At 35.0% G+C, this 22,036-nt stretch overlaps 5 protein-coding genes across 6 annotated transcripts; 2 read left to right on the forward strand and 3 right to left on the reverse strand.

The window, feature by feature from the left end:
• Nucleotides 1-2,026: 2,026 nt before the first annotated feature.
• On the reverse strand, nucleotides 2,027-2,937 carry LOC120775269 (WW domain-binding protein 11-like). Its single transcript, XM_040105364.1, has 4 exons — nucleotides 2,857-2,937; nucleotides 2,747-2,779; nucleotides 2,452-2,610; nucleotides 2,027-2,354 (listed from the first exon to the last, which is right to left on the reverse strand). The coding sequence occupies exons 1-4, from the start codon at nucleotides 2,920-2,922 to the stop codon at nucleotides 2,067-2,069; spliced, it is 546 nt and encodes a 181-aa protein (XP_039961298.1). The 5' UTR covers nucleotides 2,923-2,937; the 3' UTR covers nucleotides 2,027-2,066.
• Nucleotides 2,938-6,409: 3,472 nt separating this feature from the next.
• LOC120773609 (poly(A) RNA polymerase, mitochondrial) lies at nucleotides 6,410-14,822 on the reverse strand. The gene is made up of 5 exons (XM_040102609.1): nucleotides 14,770-14,822; nucleotides 14,569-14,698; nucleotides 13,650-14,508; nucleotides 7,267-7,726; nucleotides 6,410-7,203 (listed from the first exon to the last, which is right to left on the reverse strand). The coding sequence occupies exons 2-5, from the start codon at nucleotides 14,666-14,668 to the stop codon at nucleotides 6,787-6,789; spliced, it is 1,836 nt and encodes a 611-aa protein (XP_039958543.1). The 5' UTR covers nucleotides 14,669-14,698; nucleotides 14,770-14,822; the 3' UTR covers nucleotides 6,410-6,786.
• On the forward strand, nucleotides 9,602-13,103 carry LOC120773611 (tetraspanin-2A). Of its 2 annotated transcripts, none has more exons than XM_040102611.1 (2): nucleotides 9,602-9,875; nucleotides 12,000-13,103. In XM_040102611.1, the coding sequence occupies exon 2, from the start codon at nucleotides 12,053-12,055 to the stop codon at nucleotides 12,779-12,781; it is 729 nt and encodes a 242-aa protein (XP_039958545.1). In that variant the 5' UTR covers nucleotides 9,602-9,875; nucleotides 12,000-12,052; the 3' UTR covers nucleotides 12,782-13,103. The 2 variants fall into 2 exon arrangements, with proteins under 2 accessions (XP_039958545.1, XP_039958546.1); XM_040102612.1 differs by having other exon boundaries at nucleotides 9,611-9,700.
• A 433-nt stretch (nucleotides 14,823-15,255) lies between the features above and the next one.
• On the forward strand, nucleotides 15,256-18,031 carry LOC120773608 (ESF1 homolog). Its single transcript, XM_040102608.1, has 2 exons — nucleotides 15,256-16,238; nucleotides 16,295-18,031. Exons 1-2 carry the CDS (start codon nucleotides 15,348-15,350, stop codon nucleotides 17,783-17,785), a joined length of 2,382 nt encoding a protein of 793 aa, XP_039958542.1. The 5' UTR covers nucleotides 15,256-15,347; the 3' UTR covers nucleotides 17,786-18,031.
• A 482-nt stretch (nucleotides 18,032-18,513) lies between these two features.
• LOC120773610 (deoxyribonuclease-2-alpha) lies at nucleotides 18,514-20,250 on the reverse strand. The gene is made up of 3 exons (XM_040102610.1): nucleotides 19,973-20,250; nucleotides 19,195-19,908; nucleotides 18,514-19,132 (listed from the first exon to the last, which is right to left on the reverse strand). Exons 1-3 carry the CDS (start codon nucleotides 20,083-20,085, stop codon nucleotides 18,856-18,858), a joined length of 1,104 nt encoding a protein of 367 aa, XP_039958544.1. The 5' UTR covers nucleotides 20,086-20,250; the 3' UTR covers nucleotides 18,514-18,855.
• Nucleotides 20,251-22,036: the final 1,786 nt, after the last annotated feature.

Raw genomic sequence — 22,036 nt, forward strand, 5'->3', positions numbered from 1 at the left:
TCGGAATAGGCATCGATTCTCTAAGAATTTGGAAAATGATACCCAGTAGCTTTGGTAGCCGTGTTGATTTAGACCTGAGCCAAGTAGATGTAAATGCCCTTCAAACAGCCAACCAATCTTTCTTTTGCTTGACGTCTTTCTTTATCTGCCGCCTTCAGCTGGTACTTAATTAAATTCTTACTGATTCTATAGCTTTTCTTTCACAAATACGAAATAACTTGCAAGTGTCCGTTCACTCTTACTCCATCCCATAAGTCATAAGACAAGACTTTCTTACATAAAAAGTATTTCTTATGAGATAAGGCCGAGCATTCCAAAAAATCGAAAATCTTTTTACTGTCAAATTTTTCCTTTAAATTGTACGGAGTCCGTTCACTCTTACTCCGTTAAGGGGTTACATGGGTTTCCTCGAGCAAAAAACGGACTTTTTTCAATAATTTTTTTTTACATGTAAAAAATTAAATATTTTAATGAAATTTTTTTTATTTAAAAGACTCATATTTAATAAACATTTTGTAAAATTTTCAAAAAAAAATATCAAAATAGCAGTCATTACGACGCCATTTCCGCAGTCCCTCGGAAAAAAGGTGCATCCGCGTTGTCAGCAGAACTTCTTTCAGGATCATCTGAAATAAAAATTAAAAATACGTGTTTTAGTAAAGACAATAAACTAGGTATTGGACGAAGGAAAAAAAATGAAAATTGGATTTTTGGCAGACGTTTTTATAAAAAAAATGCAAATTTCGATGAAAATTTCTCGACATTTTTTTTTTAAATAGTTGTAATTAAAAAAAAATCCTTCGTTCAAGACCTTGTAAATGATATCTCGAAGACCTGTGTAAAATTTCATCAATATCGGTTGAGTAGTTCGCGAGAAATCTTGAGAACCGACTTTGATAACATAAATTTGAGAAAAACGCGTTTAAAGACGGGCGCACTTAGCCTATCTAACTTCGAACGCACAAGTTCTCAAGGCTGTATCTCCGAAATTATTAGTCGGATCAACTTGAAATAGGACAATATTCTAGAGATGTTATAGAATTTAATAAGACAAAATAAAATTTTCGATTTTTTTGAAACTGTGAAACCCATGTAACCCCATAAGTTGTAAGGCAAAAATCTTTTTAAAACGGGCAAGGTCACCTTATGATTTTTAAAAACAAGAAAACTGCTACCACCTTTCTTGTTAAGAAAATTAACCTTTTGTTTTACAGATCCCCCATTTTGAGAAAAATCGATGTCTGAAAACATACATATGTACTTTACTAGAATGGCTTAAATATGTAGATTATGACCTAGTTTTCCAATAGCAAGAGTTTCTAAAATCACGGTCGACCGTAGAGGCCTTCTTGAAAAGGCGATTTCGAAGATTAGCCCAGTGGCCGCACTTTTAAAAGTAAAAAAGTTTTATACTCTCATATACATACATACATATGTAGTAGTTTAATAAAGCCTGAAGTTAGTAATCCGATTCCTTTTTCCTTACTCCCAGAATAAATAGAATAAATAAATAGTCAAAGTTAGGGAGAAAGTTCTAGATCGATCCAACGCCTTAATGAAAATTTTGGTGCTTGTTAATCAAATTGTATATATATGTGACCTGGTCTACGAAAAGGGAAAAGGGAGCTAACGTGCGATAACTAGTTTTCTGGGAAACAGCTGTTAAAATCTTTTTTTTTTTTTTGAATCAACTAAATGTCAAAAAATCAATTTTCACTTTTTAGTTGATTCGGATGTTCGGACGGAAGATGAGATGCTTTTCCACGTGATAGAATCCAAAAAGTTTTCGCACGTTAGCTCCCTTTTCGTAGACCAGGTCACATATATATATATATATAATGGATAAAATCGGCGTTTTCAATTAAATTTTAACTCTAAAATATTTATTTTCCAAAACTTTTTGTATAATCAAAACATTTAAAATTTCCCGATTATAAGAAGATATACGAAATCAATTTACATATAACAAAATAATACTGAACAAATAAATAAACTTTCAAAAATTAGTTAAGAAGGTAAGGTATTAAAAAAACAACGGTACTTATACAAATATTATCTTTTATAACTTAATTTCTTCCCCTAAAGCGGCGCGTATTCTCCATAAAATCGTTCCACATGCTGTGCGTAGGATTAAGTTGCGGCGGCGGTGCCAACGGTAGCCAGGGTGGATTAAACGGCGATACAGGCGGTGGACCGAATTTTTGCGGTGGACCGAATTGTGGCGGTGGACCGAATTGTTGCGGTGGACCGAATTGTTGCGGTGGACCGAATTGTGGCGATGGACCGAATTGTGGCGGCGGTTGTGGAAAGGGTTGCGACCGGAAATACTCTTCTGGATTAAATTCTGATAGATCCTGAAAAATATATATTTTTGTTTTCGATAAATTTAGTTTTATGCAATTATATAAGTTACATATCTATAATATACATTGTATATGTATATAGACTCACGTGATCTAAGTCCACCGCGTAACGCCCCTCATTAACTGCCTTTTGTATGATTGCACGCCACTCAGCTGTCTCGCGCAGATTCTCCGGCGTTATGCGTACTTTGCCATCGGAAGGCATTTCTGCGCGATTATTGTTCGCGAGCCAAGTGGGTTGTACGATCTGAAAGGGAGCAAAGTATTAAAGGTATTCAAAACAAATAAATAATATTAGGAAGAAGTATTAAAAATAAATAATAATAATATTAATAATAATAATAATAATAATAAAGGTACATAGGTATGTATGGTATACTCACTCGGTGCTGCACTTCTTCTTGCACTGGTCTAGCCTTGAAAAGGAAGAAAATAGGGAGTAGAAAATATTTTCATAAAATATACATACGTATTTTTGTTACTACTAGCTTACTTTTGTTAAACTTAAGCAACGTAAAATTAATAAAGCGCAAAATTTATATATTTTAGATGACTGCATTCTGGATCCTTCTGGTATTTTTAACTATTGGATAACGCGATAAAAAACATTTTAAATTACAGTTAGTGCTATAATGTAATGGGTTGCCAAAGTAAATTAAAAAAATTCATTAAATAGATAATCAACAAAGGAAAAGACAAAAGGGATTAAAGAAAAATTATAAAAATTTAAAAAATAATAATTATAGAAAATATATATAATAATAATAATAAAAAAATAACAGAATGTGAAAGAAAAAAATAAAAATAACAGTAAAAAAAATATAAAAATCATAAAACATATAATAAAAACATATAAAACCTCTATCATTGAAAATATTTCTTATTTTATAAATTTCGGTTAAAAACTAAATTAAAAGAAACAGTTATTCCATAACTGAAAAGAAAACAGAAATAAAAACCAAAGAGAATGAAAACAAGAAAAAAACGTAAACTTCGCCTGCACCGAAGCTAATTACCCTTCACAGGTGCATTTCTTTTAGTAACTATGTGTTCAGTTTGTATAGAATCTATATGCCATAGTAATCCGTTCTGAACAATTTTTTTAGAAATTACATTGTTACCTTAGAAAATAATTTACACCAAATTTCGTGAATATATCTTGTCAAATGCAAAAGTTTTTCATACAAAAACTTTTTTTCGATCGTTCAGTTTGTATGGCAGCTATATGTTATAGTAAGCCGATCTGAACAATTTTTTCGGAGATTACATTGTTGCCCTAGAAAATAGTCTGTATCAAATTTCGTGAATATATCTTGTCAAATGCAAAAGTTTTCCATACAAGAACTTGATTCCGATCGTTCGGTTTGTATGGCAGCTATATGTTATAGTGGCCCGACATCGGCCGTTTCGACAAATGAGCAGCTTCTTGAAGAGAAAATGACGTTTGCAAAATTTCAACACGATATCTTAAAAACTGAGGGACTAGTTCGTATATATACAGACAGACGGACGGACGGACATGGCTAAATCGACTCAGCTCGACATACTGATCATTTATATATATACTTTATAGGGTCTCCGACGCTTCCTTCTGGGTGTTAAAAACTTCCCGACAAACTTAATATACCCTGTTCAGGGTATAAAAAAATATACATAGAAATTGCCCATTATGGACAGTCCTCATAGCCAGACATCCCCCATAACCGACCATCTCTCATAATCGGACATCCCCCATAACCGGTCAAATTTCATAAACTTTTTCATTATAATTTTCATACAAAAGAAATTCTTATAACCGGACAGAGTACCTGCCAATGACAGGACACGGACGTTATTTTGACCCCATGGTCTATTGTTCCCTCTCCTATATCATATATGGTCACAAACGTACAGCATTCTGAACAATTCCAGGAGCTTACTGGGCGCGATGGTGATGTGATCCCTGTCCACGTGGATGGATGGAAGGCTTCGCTTCTACAAATTGCTAGGCGATCTAGAACCAGCTGTTCTGGAGTTCCGATTCCATGTCGCAAAACCGGCTGTTTGCACAAGGGGCTATTCCCATGTTGGACAAGTGTTTCTTAAGCCTACAGTGTCCAGTATAGAGCGCGACAAAGAAAAGGAATATGTCTCGAGAGATGTTGATCATATCTCTAAATCTTGCTAGGTTGTAACATCAAAATAGCTGCTTGGCGTTGCGCATTCCTGTTACCTGCTGCCAGTGCCGTTCTCTCCGCACTCTCTCATTCATGCGGTGTAACTTTTTTATGGTGCATGGTTCTGAACCCAACATCCTGAAAGCCGCCGCAGAGCTGAATAGTTCGTCAGCCGGCTCATTATCGGCTACCGCTTTATGCCCCGGCATCCAGATCAGGAGTACACGCATGCAAACTGATAGGCACTCAGCCTCTTTATATGTATACTTCTCCACTAAAAGCGATTTATCTTCATAAACTGTGATCGCTTTTAGTGCCACTTGACTATCGATGAGTGTAGCGATGCGCTGGTTGCAATAGTTGCGTTGGGTATTCATTTCTGCACACTGACTTATAACAAAGACTTCTGTTTTCGAGCCGTTGGTGTACCACTGAATAGTGCTGTCCCTCATTAGTTGGTCCAGTGTGGAATCACTCTACTCCGCCTTGCTGCCGAGAGTAACTTTAAACTTCTTTGTGAAGTTTACCCTCTTTGTAACGCCGTCTTTTGGAAGAAGGACCAGCAGCGTGGCTTCCCTTAAGGTCTTCATTTGTTGAGACGAAACTATCTTCCCTTTGCCATACTACTCTGCTGCCATGAGCAGGATGGTATGCTTCACTGTCTGTTTGAGCACTAGCTGGAGCGGTGTGAACTTCAGTATGACTTCAAATGCTGTGGTTGCGCAAGTGCGCATTGCCCCTGGAGTGCAAACACAAGCGAGTCTCTGCAGCTTCCATAGTTGAAGTTCTACCGAAGACTGCGATGTCTTCAATGCCCAAGCAACCGCTTCATAACTGACCATAGGTGTTAAGACCATTGCATACAGAGGCCTGATGATACCTGGTTTGCAGCCCCCAGACCCCTCCAACAAGTGTTAGGAGCCTCAAGACCGGAAACATGTTTTCAATATTCATGTAAGAAGCATTTCAATATTTTTTTTTTACCTTTTAAAATCTAAATAAAATATATAAATAGTTCCCACCTTTTTAAGTTCTTATTCATTTTTGGATAAATACGCAAATTAACACACAAATTAACAGCGCTGGCTTGTTCGCAGTGGCTCAACGAAAACTAATATTATAAATGCCATTCATTCACTCCTATTACTTCAGTAGAAATATACAAGTTGTAGTTCTGAATCTGAGAATACATTTCAAACACTCATTTTCCCACGCCTCCATATATGAACAGCTCTATTAGACCGCCACTGCCACGGTGGGTGATCAAACTTATTAAAAATAAAAAAAAATAAAAAAAAAAAAAAATAAAAAAAAAAAAAAATAAAATAAAAAAAAATAAAAAATAAAAAAAAAAAAAATAAAAAAAAAATAAAATAAAAAAAAAAATAAAAAAATAAAAAAAATAAAAAAATAAAAAAAAATAAAAAAATAAAAAAATAAAAAAATAAAAAAATAAATAAATAAAATAAAAAAAAATAAAATAAAAAATAAAAAAATAAAAAAAAAAAAAAAAAAAAAAAAATAAAAAAAAAAATAAAAAAAAAAAAAAATAAAAAAAAAAATCTGTAAAAATAAATAAACAAAATAAACAAAAACAAATAAATAAAAAACAAATAAAAAAAAACATAAAAAAAAAACAAATATAACAAAAACAAATAAAAAAAACAAATAAAAAAACAAATAGAAAAAAACAAATAAAAAAGCAAATAGAAAAAAACAAATAAAAAAAAAAGAAAAAAAAAGAAAAAAAAATAAAAAAAAAAAAAAGTAAAAATAAAAAAGAAATTAAAAAAAAAAATAAAAAAAAACTAGAAAAAAAAACAATTTAAAAGTAAGAAGAAAAACCCCGTTCAGGATGTAAAAATCAAATTTAAATCTTGTTTGTCGTTTTAACTTTTAATTTTTATTTTGCTTTTATTATTTTCTATCTAACGAATATATAAACTTAACAACTATAAGTTTCTTAAACGAAGGTAAACAAATACAACTCTGCATGAGTCTTTTTATAAACATACAACTGCATTTGTGTGTAAAGTCAGTTGATACCGTTAAAATTTAAAAAAAGAAATAAACAATTATTTAACTATAAGCTAAACTTTTTACAGCGCTTTTGGTCTAAAATAATTATGCCGCACTACACAGTAAATTCTTATGTATATACAAAAAATAACTAAATATTTTACACACTAACGGTACTAGCAACAACGGCAGTTGGCTGACAATAATTTAAAGCTAAGCTTTAGCATTGCTTAATCAGTCGGTGGCTCTCATCTACTACGACGTCCCTTCGTCGCCTTGGCTGGCGTTGTTGTTGACGCCGCCGCCGCTGCTGCATTGATGCGCATCTGTTTAAAGTCACCGCGCGCCTGCGCTTTTATGCTCTCCACCTCACGCCGTGCGTTCTCATTTTTGAATTCGACTGATTGTGTTGGTGTATCGGCGTCTGCGCTGTCGAAGAGTTGGCTGACATCTACCATGCGTGGCCTAAAGAACATATTTGGACGTATAATAGACTTTTCATTTGACTTGAAGAGGTGTAAAATGCCCCACGCCAGTTGAGCGCCTTCACTTTCCGGTTGTGAGGGGTTCTCCACCTCCGATTCCAGCACCCAAGCGGCGTTACGCACCTCAATGCGCAGACGTTCGCACTCCTCGAGGCTGACATTTTTGCTCACATTCAGCACCTTGAAAGCAAAGATAAGCAATGTTAGTTTTCTTATTTAATTATTGAAGAATTTGCCACTCACCTGCTCCAGCGGGTTGACAATATATAGCGCTGAATGATCGGGCTTTGCTATGGCGCGCCCTTCGTTCAACGATATCGCGCGATTGTGGAAATCAAATTGTGAGTAGAATTCAAAGAACTGCAGCAATAATTCGCTTAATTGCGACGTGTTCCGACAACGAAAGCCGATGCGTTCGAAATCACGACTGAAGCTGCAATTGATGCCGTCCTCGGTTAGGCGTATGTCATCGCTTGTGGCGGACTTCATCATGCTGTTTATGGTGGGCAAGATGGGATGTTTCAACTGCTGCAGAAAGTATATCACAAGGCAGGTGAGTGAGAAATTTGTGATCCAACGGCCCGGCGAGGGATTTGTTAGGCCGCAGGCTTGCGCCCAACGACGTATGCTGAACGTTAACGGACGCACGCGCTCATCCAACTCGCCAAACATGTACAGCAACTCGGACATGTAGAAACCGGTGCTGCGGAGGAATGGAGGAAATAATATATTATTGATTGTGATTGAGGATAATAGCTTTTAATAATAAAAATAGTAATAAGATCATCTGATCAGAATGGAAAAGACACATTTTCACGTCAACTCAAAAATATGATATATGTATATAAATATACAAGAAAAAGGACGAAACAGCACACCTCAACTATATCACATTACGCCATATTTGGCATCACACAACATCATATCTTGTTATATTGCTTGACATCAAATCATATGTCATCGTATTTCACCACGTTACCATATAATATTACTCAATCATCACCTCATGATACGGCTAAGGAAATCATATCCAGACTAACATGACAGATGACTTGACACTATATCACATAACGTCAGCAAAATCACATAAACCTGTACATATTAAAAAAAATATCACGTCAGATGACTTCACATCACACCAAATCGAATAACAAATCATATCAAATCACATCACATCAAATCAACAAATCATATCAAAGCACATCACATCAAATCAACAAATCATATCAAAGCACATCACATCAAATCAACAAATCATATCAAAGCACATCACATCAAATCAACAAATCATATCAAAGCACATCACATCAAATCAAATGAAAAAACATATAAAATCACATCACATCATATCAAATGAACAAATCATATAATATCATATCACATCACATCATATCAAATGAACAAATCATATAATATCATATCACATCACATCATATCAAATGAACAAATCATATAATATCATATCACATCACATCATATCAAATCACATCAACATGCACATATGTACATATTAAAAAAAAATATCACGTCAGATGACATCACATAACAGTACAACACATCAAATCAAGTCAAATTAAATTAAATCAAAACAAATCAATTAAAGTTAATTGAAAACATATTTAATTAAATTATCTGAAATCAAATCAAATACAAATATATAAAATTAAATAAATGTGAAATAAATACTAAATTTAGTATTCAATTTGAATGAAAAAAATAAACTTAATCAAATTCATTTAAGATAAAATTGAATTAAATTATACTAAAGGTGCTATAATTATATACAACTGAATTAAATAATAAACTAAAATTAATAATATAAAAAAAAATTAAATTAAATTAGGCAATTTGGTATTTATTTAATTTTTTTTCGCACTTTTAGGAAGTTTTGTTTCAGCAAATGGAGCACTGATGTATAGAGCCCACATTATGTCAAACATCTTGAGCAGATAACGATGGAACGCAGCTTCATTGCCATAAAAAGCTTTTAGTTCTCGTCACATTTCCACAACCCACTACTGAATATGCATAGGGTGGCCGAATTTATACATCATACAAATTTACCACGAATGCCACGATGAATCAGCTTACAAAAATTGTTAATATATATGTATAAACGTGATAAAGAGAAACCTTCAGGGCATTTCAAAACAAACGACGGACGCTGGCGATTACAAAGCCAGCCACTATTGTGTTTATTGTTGCTATAGCGGACGTAGATAACTGATTCACCTGTGCCGTTATATGCAATAAGCCACACTAAAACTACAGATATGGCGATAAGGAAGTTAGGATGAGGCAAGCGGGTGGCGCGACGAAGAAATGTGGTGCCGTTATGTGTGTTTTTATGGTTGTATGTGTCGGAATGTGAGCGAACAACGGGTTTAGTTGTTCTATAGTGCACCTGTTTCCACCAAAGCGCGCACGGAGTATGCTATTTTATGTTGCGCCAATATTATATCTTATCAATAGCTTATCTTATCAGCGACACTTCGTAGCTTTGCTAAGAGTGAACGCGGTTTTTTCGAATTTTTGTTTTGTAAGTTTTCTTGGGCGCATAGTTATTGCTTAGCCGTGGGTTTGAGGTATGTTTTCACAAAACGTTGTAACAGATTTCTTTAGCGAATTCTAAACGAACGACAACGAATACGAACAGTGGAGGAAGACCAGCAACGAGGTCAAATTTTACTGCATAAATTTTGAGGAAAGAGAAATATTCAAAATAAAAATTATCAAATAATAATTAAAACGAAACAATAATTCAAAAACAAAATTAAGCTTATATTGGTTACAATTTTTTGTGCGTGCAGCGATTTTTCAAAAAACTTTGAAAGAGATTAAATATTTAAAAGGTGATATTTTACATGGTAACAGCGATTAAATATATTTTCATAATAAAATAAATGAAAATAAAAATCAAAAAGTTTAAGTTTAGAAACAAAATTTCAAAATGTTGATTTACTTATTTTTATATATTTAATTTGGAACTGCAAATGTTGCAACAATTCTTGTGAAGAAACTCGTCGAAAAAACGAGGGCGTTGTCGTGTTCACTTTGCAAAGAAAGAGAAAAATGTGTGTGAATGTAGCAGAATTATAGCGCAATTAGATAAAAAGTAAAGTAATTACAACAACAAATGTGATAAAAAAATATGTATGAAAAATAAAATAAAACAACAAAACGTAAATAATAAAACAATAAATAAATCAAAACTATTAAAATTTAAAAAATATTAAAATATAAATATTAAAAGAATAAAGAAAAATAAAATTAAAAGCAAATGGCGAAAAAAAAGTTAATTCGAATAAACTAAAAATAAATCAAATTACATTAAAAATAAAAAAATATACATATGTATATATAAAAAAATTATATATATATTTATTTAATAAAATAAAATGCACAAATAATTTTATATAAAAAATAACAAATAAATATTTTGCGCTATTTAAATTACAAACCAAAAATATAATTCTACAAAAGCATTTTTGTATAAAATTAATAAAAACTTTGATTTACAAGCTTAACGAATCTGCAAATATACAAAACTTTAACACAAAAACAGTTCTGAAACACACAAATTCCGCTTATTTTAAAATTTTTGATGACCTCACACGCGCATTAGTGTACCAAAGCACCTGTCGTTGCAACACCAAAAATATTAATCATCAATAGCGCTGGGCTGATAACAATATTTGCTAATCACACACAGATAATGCCATAAGAAATGTGTAAAAAATAAATTGACAAAGTTGAGCGAGTAATTGTAACCTGTAAAAAATATAGTGGACTGTCTCGAAGTACGCGACATTGTTAAATTTAGTTAGAAAGCAAAAAAAAAAAAACATGAAACAAATGTAAAAAAAAACTATATAAAAGAAATTAAAAATAATACAAAATCGCAGAGAAACACGTTTGAAAAGTGTTTTTAATTTAATTATGTTAAAGAAAAACAAGAAAAAATAAATTATTAAAAAAATATTTTCAAATTAATAAAAAATTAGTTAAAAATATAGTGAAAGCAATTAATTAATGAAATATAATAAACAAAATTACATACGTACAAGTGCAGTTAAGTGCTTTTTGCGTGCAACGCAACTTAAACATTTTTTTATTTTATACAATTAAACTCTTGGTAATGTTTTATAATAAATTATGTGCAAAGAAAACTTTCATAAATTAAATGCAACAAATGAAGACTTGGAAACCTTAATTAAATGCGAACTTTGTTAAAGGCACTTGCCAGCTTAAGTTATTTGTCTATTAGTCATACTCTAATATAGGCATTTTATCTACAAAATTGATAAAGTAATTGATTAAGTCAGCGGTAACTGTATTTGCACAAAACTGATAGCTCAATTGCACAAAAATTTGTAATTAAAAAAAAGTATATTGGAAAAAAATATCGTTAAAAATATTTACAAAAAATACTAAAATAAAATATATTAAAAAAAAAAAAATTTTTTTAATATTTTTTATATATTATAAAGTTTTTTTAAATATTAAAACGAAATATTTAAAAAAAAGATTATAATAAACTACTTATGACATAAAACAAATAACTTTAATAAACAAATAATAATTATTATAAAAGGTTGCTTTAACTAAGCCAAATTTTTACTTAAAGAAAATAATTAAATTATAAAAACTGTACAACTTGAATTAAAAAGCCTAAACTATTCTCTCTTCCTCTATTATAACTCAAATACATAAAAAAAGACAATAAAGAAACAAATTTAATAATAAAGAAAATACAAACAATTATTATAAAAAAAAAATAAAAACAACTATAATAATTATAATTAAAAGTATATTAAAACAAAAATTATAAATTAAAATAATATATTAAAAACTGCAATAAATTCGTCAGCAGAATTTTAAGGAAAAAATTAACCTAAAAAGCCTAACAACTGTACAACTTGTATTAATAAGCATACTAAACAATCCCCCCTCTCTCTCTCTTGCTCTCATTACAGTTAATCGCCTTTGAACATAACAAAATCATTGGAACGTTTACATAGACAACAAAATGGGTTTGGGGCGTCAGGAAAATACGCTGGAGAAGCAAATTGGCTGCGTAAAGTACACGCTTTTCTGTCTCAATATTGTGGCATGGATGCTGGCCACGGCGCTGTTCGCGCTTTCCGTCTGGCTGCGCGCCGAAGAGGGTTTCAGCAATTGGCTGACAATTTTACAGGCACAAACCTTTTATATTGGCGTCTACATATTAATTGGCACAAGCATAATCATGATGGCGGTGACATTTTTGGGTTGCCTTAGCGCTTTGATGGAGAACACTTTGGCGCTTTTGGTCTTTCTCGGCACACAGGTGTTTGGTTTTGTCGCCGGTGTAGCCGGTTCGGCGGTTTTGCTCGATTACAGCACCATGAACTCGAGCTTGCAGCCGTTGTTACAGCGCTCGCTGACTTATTTGGTAAGCACCTCGGAGTACTCACATTCATCGTATGTGCTCAATATGATACAAAGCAATATTGGCTGCTGTGGCGCTACCGGACCATGGGATTATTGGAATTTGCATCAGCCACTGCCAAACTCATGTCGCGACACAGTGAGCGGTAATTGTTTCTTTAACGGTTGTGTCGATGAGTTGACTTGGTTTTTCGAGGGCAAGACATCTTGGATTGTGGGTGTGGCCCTGGGGTTGGCGATGTTGAATGTGGTGTGCGCCATTTTGAGTTTAGTGCTGGTGCAAGCTGTTAAAAAGGAGGAGGATGAAGCGCAGACTTATCGACATTGAGTAATTACAGTGAGCGGAAAATAGTAGCAGACGATGTTGGGAGTCGAATATGCACAATAGTTGTTGCTGGGGATGCGTACTTTTATATTTAGCGATGAATGCGCGCATTGAGTTCCGTTGGAAACCGACAATTTTACAACTTTAGTTTTTTACCACAAAACCGCCGAATGAACTTTTTACATACTACATACATATTTGTCATGCATTTTAATTTTTACCGTTATCCATTAGAATTTTAAGTTTGGTTAACAAAATGAAAACTTTACAAATATACCTAAGCGCACAAATAGTTTTAATGAAATCGTTAATAAATAAATATTTGTGTTTTCTTCTGCACTTGGAAGAAAATAACAAGAAAACAGTGTTGCTATCAATCAGCGTTACTCTTTTTTCGGGGAACGGAGTATTTAAGATAAATTACAATAATATTTATTGCTCCAAAGACAATAAATAGCGATTTTAGGTGTGATGCAAGATCATAAAGATATCTAATAAATTTTAAAATTCCAAGAAGTTCTTCCAATGATTTTTAACTCCGTCCGACAGTTAAAGTACTTTAATTAAAAAGGCCTACCGCTCATCGTTTTCTAGCCTCAGTGCAAACGAAGTTAAGGTGTTTTTGTTTTTTTATAATTTAAAACAGTTTCATGTGGATTAAAAATTTGTAACACATAAAGAACTTATCGAAACTTTTCGTAGATAAATTTTCACAAAGTATTACAATATAGCGCACGGAACGTTTTAATTATTTGTGGTACCCTTATTAAATGTTAAACCGATTATTTCATGACGTTGATAGAAAAATACACACAAACACTACACTTGTTCATTATCATACAATAGTAAATAATTTAAAAGTGATACTCACAGATTACTCATTGATAGATCCACCTCCAAGTTAAGATGCTCATGATGATATTTGATAATCGGCACACGCGCTTGCAATATGCGTCGCACATGACAAACACCGGGCAAAAATAGATGTAACATATCACCAATACTTTCCATTTGTCGTTGGGTTTGTGAACGTCCATTTGTTAGATTCTCCTTAGTGTGAAATACAAGTCGTGACTCTTGATTGCGCTGCTGCGCGGTAGTTGCACCAACAACTTCTCGATCAAAACGCAATATCAAATCCAAGTCGCAACCCATTCGGCCGAAACCATTCACCGATGAACCAAAGGGTTGTGCATTTGCGTTGGGGAACATACCCGACACCGCTTGTTGCACCTGTAATGCAGCAAGAAAGCGTAAACGCACACCAAGGTCATTAAGCTGAGTGTGTTGATGTAGATATAATATTTGTTGATCTAAATTTGGTGCCGCACACAAGAGTTCCGTCAAAGCATTGCTATCCAACATTGTGGTGCCGTTAACTCCAGCTAAAGTCGCTTTGATGGATTTTGCCGCTGCTTTGAGAGCGCGCTTGCCACTTGTCGCTCTAAACCATAGAAAAGGTGAATGTGCTGGCACACTCGACAATTCATCATTGTACGCTGATGCGGTAATAGCCGCTGATGCTTCTTGTGCATTGCCAAACTCTAATAATATATAGTGCTGTTCCTCTTCCTGTTGTATGCGGTAATGATGTGCACTTAAGATTTCTCCAAAACTAGCGCAATAGTTATACAATTCAGGGAATGAATTTTCTGATTGGACTTGCACCACAATGCTGCGAGTGGCTTGTTGCTGGCGCTGTTGCATCATTTCACTGTATGCGATTTTTTCTAAAAGTAGTACCAAATTTTATCAAAATTTAGTACTGAGAAATGCTGAAAGTTGCTTACCTTTAGCTTCGCTAGCTAGTGTTCTTGAGGTACATGTTCTGTATAGATGTTTGCTCCAAAATAGAAACTGTTTTGTATTGCTTCTCATCAAAAAATGCATTATATACTTTATCAAATGATTGACAAGTGTCTTTAAAGAAAAGTAACATTATTGCATTAATAAATATGTATAATTAATATAGTAAAACAGAATATACAAACCAAAGGAACCAAAGTTTAGCGGTCAAAGAAATTCTATGAGGTTACGTTGAACTAAACAGCTGTTGCTAGTGTTGAGTGATGCAAATCCTACGAATATAATATAAGTAATCGTTATTTGAATACCCATCTTTAAATAATACAAATATGAAATAATATTTAAGCAATTGTTTTTTCATTAGAAATAAATGAAAATTTAATTATATTATTTCAGTTCTAAATGATTAAAGCATATATGTTAAATATTGCGTTTTTTCACCAATGAATTGAGTTCGTGGGTTTATTTCACAATCTTTTAAATTAACGTGGAGAACGGCACAGTTATGCTGATATATATAGACAACTTTAAAAAATGTATTTTGTATTTTTAAAAATAATTTTCGTTAATTAATTATAACAGTTATATCAAAATCACTTCAGAACATGACTTCTGGCCACCCTAGCAATGTGATATTAAACATCTCTGTATTGCCTGCACGTGCGGAATATTTTGGCATTTCTACCGCTACAAATAGTGAATTTTTGTGTTTTGTTAAGCTTACGTGAGATATAATAGTGTATTATAGAATTTAATTTGCGAAATGGCCAAAGACAAACCACAAAAATTAGCAAAAGTGAAGAAAAATGATACAACACAAGATAAAGCCGCATCCAATGCGCCGTCAACGTCATCCGCTATATGGCAGGATGAACGTTTCCAGCACTTGGTCAATGATCCACGTTTTCGTGGTATTCCTATGACACAGCGCAAAGTGAAGATAGATAAGCGCTTCCAGGGCATGTTTACTGATAATAAATTTAAAGTGAAGTACACAGTGGATAAGTATGGGCGACGTATTAATAAAAGTAATGCCGATGATCTACGCAAATACTATGAGCTCAATTCATCAGACACCGAAACAGACGAAGATGAAAGTAAACAACAGAAAACTGGTGTTGATGATGATGATGAAGCGGAGGAGGAGTTGGAGCGTCGCAAAGAAGAAAAAGCTATAATTCGTGAAGATGATTCAGGCGAGAGCACGCCCAGTGAAGAAGAGGAAGGTGCAAATGATGAACTTGTTAGCGATGGCGAGGAAGTGCCAAAAACGCTACGTGAACGTTTATTGAATCCAAATATTGATTATGCACGTGGTGAAGGAAGACTTGTAACCGATTCTTCATCGGATGATGAGTCCACTGATGAAGAAGATGATCTTGAGGCAAATATCGATCATGTTTGGGGCGAATTAGATCAAGAAGCGGAGACTACAGAAGAGTCTACAAACAGATTGGCGGTTTGTAATATGGACTGGGATCGCATACGTGCTGTGGATTTAATGGTGCTATTTAGTTCATTTCTGCCACCTGGAGGTAGTGTTCTGAGTGTGAAAATTTATCCATCGGAATTTGGAAAAGAGCGTATGCGGGAAGAGGATGTACACGGACCTACTGAACTTGTTGGACTTGGAAAGGAGGTGAATGGTGCAAAGGTATTTTTTACATAACTTTTAATTAGACATATACTTAACTTTTATGTTTGTTCTAGGACGCAGCTGAATCTGACTTAGACGACGAGGAGATAGTCAAAGAGCAAGATAGCGATGCGGAGGAGGGCGATGAATATCACATGGAAAAGCTTCGTCAGTATCAATTAAATCGCTTGCGTTATTACTATGCCGTGGCTGTTTTTGACAGCATTGCAACGGCTGACAAAATTTATAAAGAATGCGATGGTATTGAGTATGAAAGTTCAGCAACACGTGTTGATTTACGCTTCATACCCGACGATACCACTTTTGACGAAGACGAGCCGACCGATGTTTGCACTGATTTGCCTGATACAAATGGCTATAAACCGCGCCAGTTTACAACAACGGCTTTACAACAGGCTAAAGTCGATCTGACTTGGGATGAAACCGCAGTGGAACGACAAGAACTGGGCGAGAAATTATCCAGCGGAAAATTGAATGAAATTAGTGACAAGGATTTGCGGAAGATGGTTGCATACAGCAGTGAGGAAGATGATGATAGTAGCGAAGAAACAGCAGTTGAAGAGGGGCAACAAAATGAGTCTGAACAGCCAAACAAATCAAATGACAAAGTAAAAGCCGAAAAACCTAAAAGAAAAAAGGATGAAATAATTAACAAATACAAAGCGCTGCTTGCGGAAATCAATGAGAAAGAACAGAAAAAGAAGAATAATAAATTTGAAATGGAGATAAGCTGGAATGTGGATCAGCAAAAGGACGACAAAGATAAGGATGCAGAAGAATCCGAGGAGCAAAACAAGAAACAGCATCTAACGCCCATCGAAAAAGTGCTGCAGAAACGTAGCGAAAAGAATAAGCAACGCAAAGAGGAACGAAAGAAGAAAAAATTACAAGCGCGTGGTTTAGATCCGGACGCCGAGGATTCTTCAGATTCGGACAGCATACCTGATGGCATTGATATGAACGATCCCTATTTTGCGGAAGAATTCGCTAATGGCGATTACGTTGATCCCAAAGCGAAAAAACGCGATAAACTAAAGAAACAACAAAACGATTTGGATAAGCAGCAGGCTGCAGAAGAAGCGGAAAAACAAGCGAAGGAGCTGCAACTACTCTTGGACGATGACGATTTAGAAGAGCAAGGCAAGCAACATTTCAGCTTAGAGAAAATACTTAAATCCGAACAAGAAACCAAATCCAAACGTAAGCGACGCAAACAATTGAAAAAATCGAAATCCACAATTGCGGAAGAAACGAAACCAGTCGAAGATAACTTCCAAATAAATATAAATGATGACCGTTTCAAGGCTGTTTACACATCGGCCAAATTCAATATTGATCCCACCGACTCACACTTCAAGAAGACCAAAGCGATGGAGTTGATTATACAAGAAAAGCTGAAACGCCGACATGGAGACGAGGGCTTACGAAACGGTAATGATGTTGACACGCAGGAAGTAGAAGTCAAAAGGCCGAAAAAACAATTGGAGAACACGCTGTTGGTGAAGAGTTTGAAGCGCAAAATTCAAATGAAGCAGCAGAAGTGATTTTAAAAACTTGTTTTTTTTATTAATTTTATTACAAAGATAAAGTTGTGTGTGTGTAAAAAGTTCAGAATGAAGTTATAGTCAAAATATGCTAAAACTATTAAGTTTAAAATTTTAACCTTAAAAAGTGAAAATAAAAATTTTCATGCGAATTTCATAAAAATTATGAGTCACATATGCTTATATTTTAACAATGTGTGTATGTTTTACTGTGTGATGAATATGTTGTGTTGAATGCGAGCGCAAATTGTGCAAAATTTTGACAAAAAATATTAACTTTTTTTGCCTGCAGTAAGGAGTTTTCGAAAGTTTCTCTAAAGCGACTGCTACATAAAATGCGGGCAGGTGAGTGTATAATTAATTAAAGTTCATAATATTTAGAGTATTTGTAATATTAATTGATATGAGTGAAATATGTTTCATAGAATGAGTGTGTGTTTGATAAAAAAAATAGCTAACGTTTTTCCATACAATAACTTAATTTGATGTTGTTTTTGTTGTGGCGGCAGAATTCTGCCGAGTTGGCAGTCCTGGTGGGATAAAAATCCGGGTCCGTTCCAGTTACATAGACCCGACTGTCGTGAGCTCAGCTCCTGTTGTTGTTGTAGCGGCAGAATATTGCCGAGTTGACAGTCCTTGGCCGGATAAAAATACGGGTCCGTTCCGGTTACGTAGACCTGACGAATTTATATTCGATTCGTTGAATAAATTTAGTGAATAGTAAGGACTATGGCATAGTCGACAGACAGTCGAGTCAATGTAAGCCGAACTTAATATTTTTATTCAACCAAGGTCTGTCAACTCGACAGCATTACTCAAAATTATTTAAGCAAAGTTTTTGCAGCTGCAACAACAACAACAAAAAACGCTAAGGATAACATGAGTTAATATTTCTAAAGTTTTGAGGTTATGTGAGCTGTGGGAATATTAAAAATCCGCAAAAAGCGCAATAAACTTAAGTCATTAAACATTTTATCTTACTAGTTAACATAACTGTATACATACATTTGTATGTAAGTATGTACTTAGACTAATTTTAGACCTCCCACTATCGCTTGCATTCATTCGTTTCAATTAATTTGCCTTGGGCATGGCTCATAACCCTGTATCAGCTGCCTATAAATTTGCGCCACCTTGCTGTTCTTCAAGCAAACGCTACCACCGCCGCGCACCAGCTGATCCCGCTGCCGATTAATGTCGCCCACACAAAGCCAATCCGCGCCGCCGACACGCCAACGCCAGAGCTGAAAACCGCTCTCCTGCGATACCGCCCATTTCGAGTGATCGGATGTGGTGTTGAAAGCGATTTGCAGTTGTTGTTCTTTGATTTCTTGTATGTTGTAGACTCTACGATGTAAAAATGAGAATATTCATTTTTTTTAAATAAAATAAATAATGTCTTTACTTACTTGTCGCTTCGCGTGCAGTTGGTTTCCAAATTACCGCCACCGTTACGCCAGGTCTCCACCAGCAGATTGACGTCCAGCGCCGGCGCTATGACATCCTCATACAGTTCTGTTACCGCCTTGCCGCTCTTTGCAAACGATTTGAATTTTGTGCCGCCGAGCGTCGACAGCTTGACTTTATTTTGAAAGGGTGCCTCCCGCTGCCACTTACCCGCCACCACCTGCTGCAGTATGGGAAAGCGCGCGAGCACCGCTTCGGGTGTGCGCGTGTAGTAAATCAGCGGCACCATTAGCCGCAATTGCGTGGCCACCTTATCCACTTCGCTGCCCTGCAGTGACATACAGAGGAAACTCTGACCATAACGCCCGCCTGTGAGCGGATATTTGTAAACGGGTATTTCCGGGTAACGCGGCACCGAATGCACCAACCACACTGCCGTCTCGCCGTCTGTCGCCAGCAGTCCCTTAGCGTGTGCTTTCGGCGTGCTCGAGTTGCTGTTGGGTTTCTGGTCGTTGTAGGCGACCAAGAGCACGCGCTCATCGTCGAAAAGCGGTTGTAGCAGTTTGCCTGGCATGGACTCGGTCGAGGTGACTTCGTGCGTCGACAAACGCCAGGCATCATAGCTGTTGCTTGTAATGTAGAGGTAGTTGAAGCCGCTGCTGTTGCGTCGGGCGCCGTAGTGTGTGTGTATGCGCGGTAATTTGTACATGTAGAACCTGTTGGGGGGAAAGGGGGTTGTTAAACTATTATTTCTTATAATTAATACATTTTTGTGCTCACCAGTCAACCAATGCGCCATTTTCGTCCCTACATGCCACATTTGGCGCCGCTTTCTTCGCCGCCAGACTGCAGAGAATGGGCAACAAGCACAGCAGCAAGAGTTTGCGGCGCATAACGGTTGTTGAAGCAATTTAAATAAAATTCAAGCAAAACTAAATGCCACTCTCCACCTAAAGAGATCCTAACAAATCACTTTTGTCCAAATAAAAGTCCGTCTTGCTTTCAACGAACTCAGTTTTAAACTGAGTTCCTTAAAGTCGCTCAATTTAATATAAACACTTGCGCCTCGCAGCATAATCAAAACACATACATAAGTCGTTGAGAACAAAACAGCCAAATCAATGAATCAAGCGTGCTATCTTTTGCCATTGCTTACTGAAATCTTTTGTTTGCATGTCTGTATGTAATATTTAAAATGAGTCAGCCGCTACGATAAGCTAGCATTGTATTACAAATGCTGCGAACGACCCTGTAGGGAAAACCGATATTTCTACAGTGGTTAGAAACTAATGAATTTGGAACTAGTACTGGTCCGAAAAATCAAAAACGCAACGTCGGATACCCTACAAAATGTATATGTAAATGAACAGCATGAACAGCTGAAACGATTCAGCAACGTGAATTAGGTCCTCAGATATATATTAGGTTGTCAAAAAAGTCTTGCGTTTTTTTCGCTAGTTGGCGCTGAAAGCGCGCAGTTCTAGTTTTATTCGTCGCATCGGGTCATGCTATACCTTTTTGGAAAGCTCATTTCACGCGCCAATACGTGTTTGATTGATTGCCGTTTCTACGGCATATTTTACAGTACTACTACGATAAAGGCAAAAGTGCATCTCAAGCCGCCAATAAAATTTGTGCAGTTTATGGACCCGATAAAGTTTCCATTTCCAGCGCACAACGATGGCTTCAACGTTTTCGTTCTGGTGTAGAGGTGGTCGAAGATGCGCCACGCTCCGGAAGAGCTGTCGTCGAAAATTGCGATAAAATCGCTGAATTGGTCGAAAGAGACCGGCATAGTAGCAGCCGTAGCATCGGTCAAGAGCTGGGCATAAGTCATCAAAAATTCATTTCAATTTCAATAAAAACAAAAAAATTCAATAAAAATACCGCTAGACTTTTTTGACAGCCCATTATGTACATGTATCAGAGATATCTACTTAAAAGTTTGAATTCATCTTTTTCACTCTAAGTAGTCTATAGCTACCATACAAGCGGAACGATCAAAATCAAAATATTGTATAAAAAACTATTGTATTTAAGGAGATATCTGCACAAATTTTGGCGTGGATTATGTTCCAAGACAAAGGTAAAACTCCGGTGAAATTATTCAGATCGCATTTCTATTGCATACTGATCCAATAAATATTGACCGATCAAAATTAACATCTTTTGTAGAAAACTTTTTTATTTGTGTAGGGTATTATAGTTTTGGCGAAAGCGAAGTTTTTTTTACAGTTATATTTTATGAATTATTGTAATTACTTTCCCTTTAATGCTGAAAAAATGAGCTCACAAAATATTGTGTACAAATCGTCTATCCAAAAAGTGATATAATACCTCAGAGAAAGTTCGAAATCATTTGTTTTCGTGAGAAAAATGCTTTAAGAGTGAATACTAAAATCTGACATATTTGATAGCATTATGTTTAATTTCATGTGGTTTTTAAGTGTGGAAAGTCTTGGTTATATGCTTCCAACAAAAATAACTTTTTGTGAGTCTTAAACGCGCTCTGCCTGACTATTCGAGCGTTGTCAAACTGCACCGAAGCGTTTGTATACCAAAAAAAAAAAAAATCAGTGCTTTTTACGGGCAGTCTTATGTTTCGATATATTAAAAGTAAATAAGACCTTTTTTTTATTTCTTTTAGACATTTATGGATTACTCAAAGAGAATAGTTGTGGGGAAAATTGCTTTTTTTCAGACTATCATAAAAATCTTTAAAAAATATTAAACTATAGCTTCTTAGTACTGGGTTAATATTGAAACTCTGGTATCATATCTCATATGAAACAGACAAACAAACGACTATTTATTCTGAAGTAATTTACATACATATGTATGTGC

Source organism: Bactrocera tryoni, chromosome 4 (genome assembly GCF_016617805.1).
Source record: "Bactrocera tryoni isolate S06 chromosome 4, CSIRO_BtryS06_freeze2, whole genome shotgun sequence".
Taxonomy (NCBI): Eukaryota; Metazoa; Arthropoda; class Insecta; order Diptera; family Tephritidae; genus Bactrocera; species Bactrocera tryoni.